General features: G+C 38.5%; 2 protein-coding genes across 3 annotated transcripts in view; one reads left to right on the top strand and one right to left on the bottom strand.

Moving 5' to 3' along the window:
- The window catches only part of LOC107712738 (kelch domain-containing protein 8B-like), a 101,489-nt gene extending 99,325 nt beyond the window's left edge, over nucleotides 1–2,164 (bottom strand). The window contains exon 1 of the mRNA XM_016518080.1: nucleotides 2,036–2,164. The gene's annotated coding sequence lies outside the window, so the exon portion shown is untranslated. The remainder of the gene's footprint in view (nucleotides 1–2,035) is intronic.
- Nucleotides 2,165–6,222: 4,058 nt separating this feature from the next.
- LOC107712682 (amphoterin-induced protein 3-like) lies at nucleotides 6,223–8,268 on the top strand. Of its 2 annotated transcripts, none has more exons than XM_016517995.1 (2): nucleotides 6,223–6,497; nucleotides 6,614–8,268. In XM_016517995.1, the coding sequence occupies exon 2, from the start codon at nucleotides 6,785–6,787 to the stop codon at nucleotides 8,234–8,236; it is 1,452 nt and encodes a 483-aa protein (XP_016373481.1). In that variant the 5' UTR covers nucleotides 6,223–6,497; nucleotides 6,614–6,784; the 3' UTR covers nucleotides 8,237–8,268. The 2 variants fall into 2 exon arrangements, with proteins under 2 accessions (XP_016373481.1, XP_016373480.1); XM_016517994.1 differs by having other exon boundaries at nucleotides 6,597–8,268.
- The last annotated feature ends 279 nt before the right edge of the window (nucleotides 8,269–8,547 follow it).

Genomic DNA, 8,547 nt, shown 5'->3' with positions numbered 1-8,547 from the left:
ATATATATATACACACATATACATATATATATACACACATATACATATATATATACACACATATACATATATATATACACACATATACATATATATATACACACATATACATATATATATACACACATATACATATATATATACACACATATACATATATATATACACACATATACATATATATATACACACATATACATATATATATATATATATATATATATACACATATACATATATATATACATATACACATATACACATATACATATATATATACATATACATATACATATACGTATTCCAAAGACAAAATGTGTTTGTTCTTATTATCTTTAATCAAAATGTAGGCCGTGCTTTACATTAACCAATAGTCAAATAGCTATTTAGCCACCATTTTTGCATCCATTCTGGTATGAAATACCCACCATCCAGTCAAATTTTAAAGGATGAAATAAAGTCCCACCCTATTTTTTTATTCTCATTAAAAATAATGTTTCACTCAAAAATATGATACATATATAAAGTGGGTTGCAAACACCAATTCACGTAGCAAATGACATCTCCAGACAATAAACCGCCATTAAATCTATCCCTTTTGACATGACTGCTAATATTGTTGGCTGCTGTTGTATTTTTTCCCACTGATAATTTACTTAAAAGGATAGTTCACCCAAAAATATCATTACACTCAATGTCATCCATTGCTCACCCTCATGTCGTTCCAAACCTGCATGACTTTCTTTCTGCTGTGAAAAACAAAAGAAGATATTCTGGAGAATGCTGTAGCCGAACAGTTTTGGCTACCATTGGCTTGCATTGTATGGACTAAAACACTGAGACATTTCTCAAAATAGGCCTATCTTCTTTTGTGTCATACAAAATGGGTAAGTAAATGATGACACATTTTTCATTATTTTTAGTTGAACTATCCCTTTAAAGTGTCTACTAAATGAACAAATGTAATGTGACCCTCAAAAGAACTTGATTCAGATGAAGGCAGTGGAAATTACATCTGAAGACAGGTTACACAAACTGTGAGCATAAAAAGACGAAGGGCACAACCACAGGCTTCATTACTGTGAGCTTGTAAAATGGTTTTGCTGAAACATTAATCCCAAATTTACAATGCAGTCTGAGATGAAAGAGAACAGCAACAGGTGATTAAATTAAGCAAGATCATAGCTGTACTGTGTACTGTGACTAAAAGCGCTTGTTGTTATTAGGTGGCATTATGCAAATGTTTCCACATAGTGAGGTAGATATGTTTGGGGCGTGTTAGAACGAGCCGTTTTAGGGGGGCGTGGCAGAGTCTTAACTTTGATAAAGAATATCTCTTTGGTTTTGAGACTTTAGTCTTTGCAACTTCAGGGATCTTATCTATGCACAATCAGCTTGTAACACTCCAAAGAGAAAGGAAAACTTGAAATCGCATCATATGACCCCTTTAAATCAAGCGAATAATAAAGTTAACTGCCTCTTACTAAACAACCATTCTCCATAATAGAAATGGCCATTCTCTTAACAAACCCTTGAGAGAATGTTCAGCATCATAAGAGCTGGGGGTTGTGCAGTGCTGATCTAATGCGGAACAACATCTCCAAAACCGGTGAAAACACACCGAAGACAGACGGCAAGGAGCAGAACACCGCCTTACCCAGTCGTGAACTCAAAAATATTAATTTATGTTAAATAAAAATAGTACATACTACATCACTGAAAACATCCTGAAATCAAGATTAAATCAAGATACAAACAAACGCCTCCAAGATCGGCTTTCCTAAACTGTATGGTTTCCACTTTTATACGCTTTTCATATGACGGCAAAATATTTAATATAAATTATAATATAAATTAATTTAGTATCGTTCAAACGTGTTTTCTTAATAACGAAATGCAGATTATGCTGTTGGAAGCTCATATGAGAAACATGCACAAACTGCAGTCAGCGCATAGGCTAATGCGTCTCGAGCTCGAGCATATGCAAAATAACACGACAAACTTTCAGTAATAACCTTCTCGTGCGTATTATTACCTTCTTGTTTTGTTCTGCTCGAGCGAATCCCCCAAAGTCAGTGAATAAGAGCGAGCTTCTTCAAACTTCAGTCAGATGATCATCTCGACGCGCTTCTCACACCGGAGACTGTAGCGTTCTGCCAGCGGTTAGTTTGGGTTTCGGACAGATGCTTCTCGCACGAGTATCTCCATTGGCTCAGCATCACTTACTTCGCCCTCCCCTGAATGCTCACACTCGCTGCCTGCATGCTGGATACATTCCGTACAGTTACTTTGACCGAGAACTACTACGTGAACGCTTGGGATCACAACAAACAAGTATAGATTTATTTTACAGCTTTTAATGTAACTTCAAAGTCTTTTCAGGCTTGGTTTTGCAGAATAAATTAACCACTTTAAATAATATTGTGTTATTATTTGCAGTGACAGAAAATGGCTTGTTAACTAAAATATCTTCATTAATATCTGATTTGTTGATTCATTGGACCTTAAAAAAAACTAAAACATTTTTGTGTTGAGTTTGTCAATCTCTCTGTTCTCGTGAAGCATAACAAGAAAAGAAACACGTGTTGCCATTAGAATGCGTGATGTAGAAATTTTCGAAGATAATTATTCGAAATGAAGAATTGGTGATCCTGCTGGGATCCTCCCTCGAACCCTCCTGTGCCTCTCATGATCCGACTATTATAACTAATGAGACGGGTTATGGGGGTGCTGTGAGTGACAGCCTCACTAATGAAGTGCATCGGTGAAAGCTGTCATTTTATAACACTACTGCCCCCTTTCGGTACTCCAGTGGATATTTCTTAGGATAAGTTCATAGGTCCATTTTTGAAATTATCCCTATGATATATACAGTGTGTGTGTGTGTGTGTGTTTCTCTGCCTTCACTGCGTAAATTTCCTATAGAGGGAAGATTACAGTATATGCAGACAAATTTCTTACAAATAATCATCCATGTATGGAACCACAAGCGAAGCGTGACTTAATTAAGAGCAAAGCAGATGAATCAGTCATGGGTCTGTATCCTTGGAAATGCGGCGATAATGTAAACCTTCACATTATTTTCAAGTCATTAGGCAAGAACACAATACTCCTAGCTGTGCTTTGGCCTAAAAGCAAGTTGTACTACACTTTAAATGTGGGCTTATTATGCAACATCATCTTATTTAGCCTGTAATGAGAAATCTCAAGTACCACAAAGACAATTAATGAGCAAAACACACATTGAGGTAATGAGTGAAAAATGAGTTTGTATTTGTGAAACAGACAAATAAACAGGTTGCCAAATTTGATCCATTCACCTTTAAGAAAAGGACGCAAATGTCAATTCTAATTCATAAGCATTGTGTAAAAGACATTTCAAAAGAAGAAAGTGAATAGTCTCTGTTGCCCTGCTAATTGTTTGCACAATTGCACAGTCTTATTGTTACAATAGGCTATATTGAACACAATGAATAGACCTCAGTCACTCTTGCACACTATCAAAGACAAAGATGCACATGAACACACACACAGACATCAACACACACTAAGCCTATTCAGTGTAACTAATTATGATTCTCCTCACTGCATCCTTGGTCAACTCGATCAATTGATCTCAGTTGCACATTTCTCCTGAGGAGGAATTACTCTCCATTGTATCCAATCGATCCCCTCTGCAGAGTCTCTGTGAGAGTTCACTGCTGAAGAAGGAGGTCAGCAGGAGGAAATGAATGCTTGAGTCAAACTCCTCAACCACTGCACTGACAGGCCAACACAAACATCTTAAACACAAAGAAGGGTGAGAAAGAAAAAGAAAAAGAAAGAAAGAAAGATAAACAAAGGGAAAAGAAAAACTAAAAAAGTCTAAAAAGCTAACATTTATTAACATGTGTTTGAAATACAAAAGCTTTCCAAATAAGACCTAGTAATACATGGTTAAAAAAACATGATAACTCAAATAAAAATTAATGTGTTCATCAGTAGTTAATGCAATGTTGAAATGTTGAGAAAACACTTCTTAAAATTAAAATGATTTTTGTAAATCCAGGGGTCAAATGCTGTGTGGCCTCTCAATTGTCTAATTACAGCCACCTGACCAGTGACTGGTCTTTGTGTGAATGTCCACAAAACTGGAAGACTTTCTGAATATAGATATATATATATGCCACCTAAGAAATATCCACTGGAGTATAGGCCTATATATATATATATATATAGCTACTCCAGTGGATATTTCCTGGGATACATTAGGTTCATTCAAATGTAATTTGAATTGTAAAATTGTAAAATTTATTGTTTTCAAAAATATAATAATATCAAATTTACAAAAACATTACAATTAAAGAGGATTTTGAGTTATGTGTATAAACCAACATACAAAACCACAACAAGAAAAGAAAAGCATTTTCTGCAAATTGACTTTTTACATAAGCTAAACCTTATAGTTTACTAGTCCATGTCCCATTCGCATTCAACACAAATACACTGGGCTGATATTCAGTAAGTTTATCACATATGCAAGTGCTTCCATCTTCTGGTTTTTTATATGAATAACCTATTTGATGCAACATCTATGCAATTCTAATATATTAAATAATATAAATAAACATTCATGAACATTTATTTAATGTTTTTGAAACAATATAGTCTTGAAAAATACCACAGTAAAACATTGTTTAGAAAAAGACCTCAACAGTACACGCCAACAAAACAAAACAAAAACCTCCGCTTATGTCAAAGTGATGCAACAAATGCCTCGTTTATAATGGGTTTTCATGTTTTTGTCCCGTCGCTCTGGCCGAGGCAAGGCATCAACAGTATGGTAAGGGGCGTAGCATTTCCGTCACACGCTTAAGGTATTCGGCCAATCACAACGCACTGGATAGCTGGCCAATCAGAGCACACCTCGGTTTTCAGACCGATGAGCTTTGTAAAAATCGACGCGTTTCAGAAAGGCGGGGCATAGAGGAGAAACAATAATGTACAGTATGTGGAAAATAATGTTTTTTTTTAACCTTAAACCGCATAAACACATTTCATTACACCAAATACACAAAATAATGTTCTTTTTAGCAACATCATATGACCCCTTTAAATAAATTTTATTTTTCAAACTCAAAAGTACGTTTCCGTTTATGTGATGGAGATCAAAATCAAAGATCAAAAACTGGCAAACGTTTTTCCACAAAGAAACGCTTGGATTTGAAAGGTCAGTGAAGCATCGATTTGAGTATAAATCACAGTGTATTAAATGGTTTGTCGTCACAGAAAATGTAAGGCTGCAATGGAATCCAGAGCTTCTGCCTTTCAGTTAATGTCCCACACATTCAGCATTTCATGAGCCCACATCCTGTGAGTGTGGAGTAGATCTACTGTGCAATGTTGTCTCCAGTCATTTTCTGGAATACTGTAAGACATATCAGTGGGTTGGTCTTGTGTGTGGGAGTACTCTGTGCTTTTGTCAGTGTGACTGCTGCCAGCTATCTCTGCCATGTGTCAGTGTTTCTATAGAGATGCCACCCTAACAGAATGGCACTCTATAAAAACAAACATCCTAATTCCATTTCACACTTTTAGATTTGTCACACATGCTGTGACTGATTATCTTGCCTTGACTCCAAGATCCATTATATTCCAAAACATTATGCTTGCATGGGCCTCATTTTGTACCTATCTAGTTTTACTGAAAAGCATGGACAGATGAACTGAAGATGGATGTCATTAGGTAATTATTTATAAAAGTAGGGCAATCAAAGAAGGTTTGCCTCCAGCTAAGTGATCCTTAAGACAGACGGATAGATAGATAGATAGATAGATAGATAGATAGATAGATAGATCAATTCAGTGTGACAGCAGTCAGCTCCCTCAGGACCACCATGACCAAGACAACCGACAACAGCTGTCAAACACCGCCTGGCAGCGGAGATGAGGGGGAGTCAAAGCTGCGGTCTCTAAGCTGACTGGTACCGCATGCTATACAAACAAATTCTCTCTCATCCAAGTCCAAATGTTTTGATGATTTTTATGAAATGTAAGACGATACAAACACAGCATCCTAAATCCTGTTATGAGATGTGCTGTATGGGGGGAAAAAACTGAACGAAAAAGTAAAATCCAGAGGGGATTAAAGGAACCAAACAATTGGAGAGAGAAAGAGACAGAGTGAGAGAAAGATAGAGAGAGCTATATCACAGCATGAGAGGGAGAGACGTGAGGCGGTGCTTTGGAACCAGAGGCAAGGATGGGAAGAGATTAGTGCTGTGCTCTGTGGGCTCATCACTCAGTGAAAGGACACTCTGCAAACAACAAGGGCGCACAGCCTTAGGAGAACTGGGAAAGGTACGAGTTTCATTTCAGGGATATATTACATTTACTGGAAAACGCTTTGGACTTTTCAGACCAGGATAATCTGTTTGAACAACTTCTAACTATGGATTGACACAGCAAAGTGAGAACAGAGGAGCCGGATCTAAGAAGGTTCTGAGTAACTTTTTTTGGTAGGTTTTCCTGTGTATGTTGTGCTAACAGAGTAGGTTAATCAATGTAAAACATTCATTTTAAATACATGTTGTAATTGCATACTGTTTTATTCTTAGTCCGTTCCCTGCCCCAGATACTGCCCATCTGCATGGTACAGAGGAAATTAGATGGCCATCTGTGAATTATTGGAAGACATGACAGATGTAAAACGACCTTTGTAGGAGGTCTTTAAGAGCAGAGGGCTTCCTGTATCAACCGTGTTGGCACTGTTTTAATGTAATCCTTTTTATGTGCAACCAAAAGAATGACTTCTACATCTTGTGTGGTTTTGATCTCGCTCTTGGTTCGGCTCTCGGGAGCTATTTGTCCTCAGGGCTGCCTGTGCATCTCTGACATATTGAACTGTGGCTCCTTGGGTCTGGATAGATTCCCTAACCCGCTTCCATTCACGACTTCTGTCCTGGACCTCAGTCATAACAGACTAACATGGCTGGCAGCCGGCAGCTTTTACGAGCTCCCAAGGCTGCACACTTTACAAATGTCCCATAACCGCATCTCTTTGCTCAGTCCGGGAGCATTCCATAACATCAGCAGTCTTCGATACCTGGACCTCTCTTCCAACAAATTGCAGGCGTTGGGGAAGTATCGCTTCCAGGACCTGCCAGCCTTGGAGGTGTTGTTGCTGTACAACAATCGTCTTACCCGCGTGGAGAGCAACACTCTAATGGGACTCGGCAATCTGAGGATGGTTTACTTCAGCCTCAACCAGATCACAGATTTCCCGTTCTTCTCGATTCGTAAGCACAGCCACCCCAACCTGGTTACACTGGACCTCTCCTCAAACCACCTGTTTCGTTTGCCTATAGATGACATTGTGGTGTTGCCCGTTGCAGTGCAAAAAGGCCTGTTCCTGCACAACAACAGTCTGGAGTGCGATTGCTCTATGTACCGCATGTTTTGGCACTGGGAGCAGAAGGGATATCCAAGTGTGAAAGACTACAAGGATGACTACAAGTGTCTGATGTATGGTGAGCCTCAAATCTCAATTAATTTTCTGCGCTCTTCGCACTTCTTTGAGAACTGTACGATTGGAAAAATTATATCCCTGATATCCCCAAAGGCTGATAAAATTGTTTACGAGGGTGAACAAGTGAGGCTGGACTGCACTGGAACACTAAACGGAGAAGACCTGTCTTACAGCTGGATCACTCCTCATCAAGAAAACATCTCTCAGCTGATCCAGAATGGAAGTCTACGTCTCAATCAAGATGGTAGCTTGGATATTCTAGCTGCCCAGTCCATAGATTCGGGGGTCTACCAGTGCACTGCTGTGGATAATACAAGGATGATCAATGAATCAAGAGAAGTGAATTTAACTGTGGTAGCCCAGCACTCCATGGAGGGCTCGTTCAACACAGGCTACACCACTCTTCTGGGCTGTGTGGCAACCCTTGTCCTCATATTGATGTATCTGTATTTAACCCCATGTCGTTGTGGTTGCTGCAAACCTCCTCCTCCCTCTCCGGCCATCTCAACCTTTGGGGAAGACCGCTGCACTCTGACATCTATCTTTGCAGCTCCTTCAACTGATCGACTCAAGAGCAAGTCTCAGACGGACAGGCATGTAGTGTTCCTTGAGCCACTCATGACGGGGAAAAATGGCCATCCGAAAGCTGCATTTGTTGTTGAACAGTCTACAATTGAATGGGACACAGAAAACTTCACCATAGTTAGAGAAAGAAATGACTCTGAGTAGCAAATTTGTGACTTCAAAATCCTGCAGAATTGCTTAAGCCTGTTTGAATCATAGGGACAAGCATCACAAATTAATCTGTCATTATTCCCTAATAAATTATTTTGATCCTCAGATTTAGAGGGTATCTCCTGTCTCACAGTATGAAGTGATCCATTTGTTTACGCTGAATGCGTGGGACTGCATTGCTAGTAATGCGCTGAAAATCCAGAGCAGTGAATTTATCATTTTTGAGACCCAAGAGCTTATGTATTGAATTTGAAGGATTGAAAGAAGCAAAAGTTTGCTCTGTAAATCTCAACAAAAGACACTGA

The sequence above is a fragment of the Sinocyclocheilus rhinocerous genome, unplaced genomic scaffold, assembly GCF_001515625.1.
Source record: "Sinocyclocheilus rhinocerous isolate Xijiao unplaced genomic scaffold, SAMN03320098_v1.1 scaffold418, whole genome shotgun sequence".
Classification (NCBI taxonomy): domain Eukaryota; kingdom Metazoa; phylum Chordata; class Actinopteri; order Cypriniformes; family Cyprinidae; genus Sinocyclocheilus; species Sinocyclocheilus rhinocerous.
Note: the sequence above shows the minus strand (reverse complement) of the source record. Positions and strands in the feature narration are given on the sequence as shown.

Bases quoted from the DNA above. Each gene is read 5' to 3' on its own strand.
- LOC107712682 (XM_016517995.1), top strand. From the start codon at position 6,785: ATGACTTCTACATCTTGTGTGGTTTTGATCTCGCTCTTGGTTCGGCTC.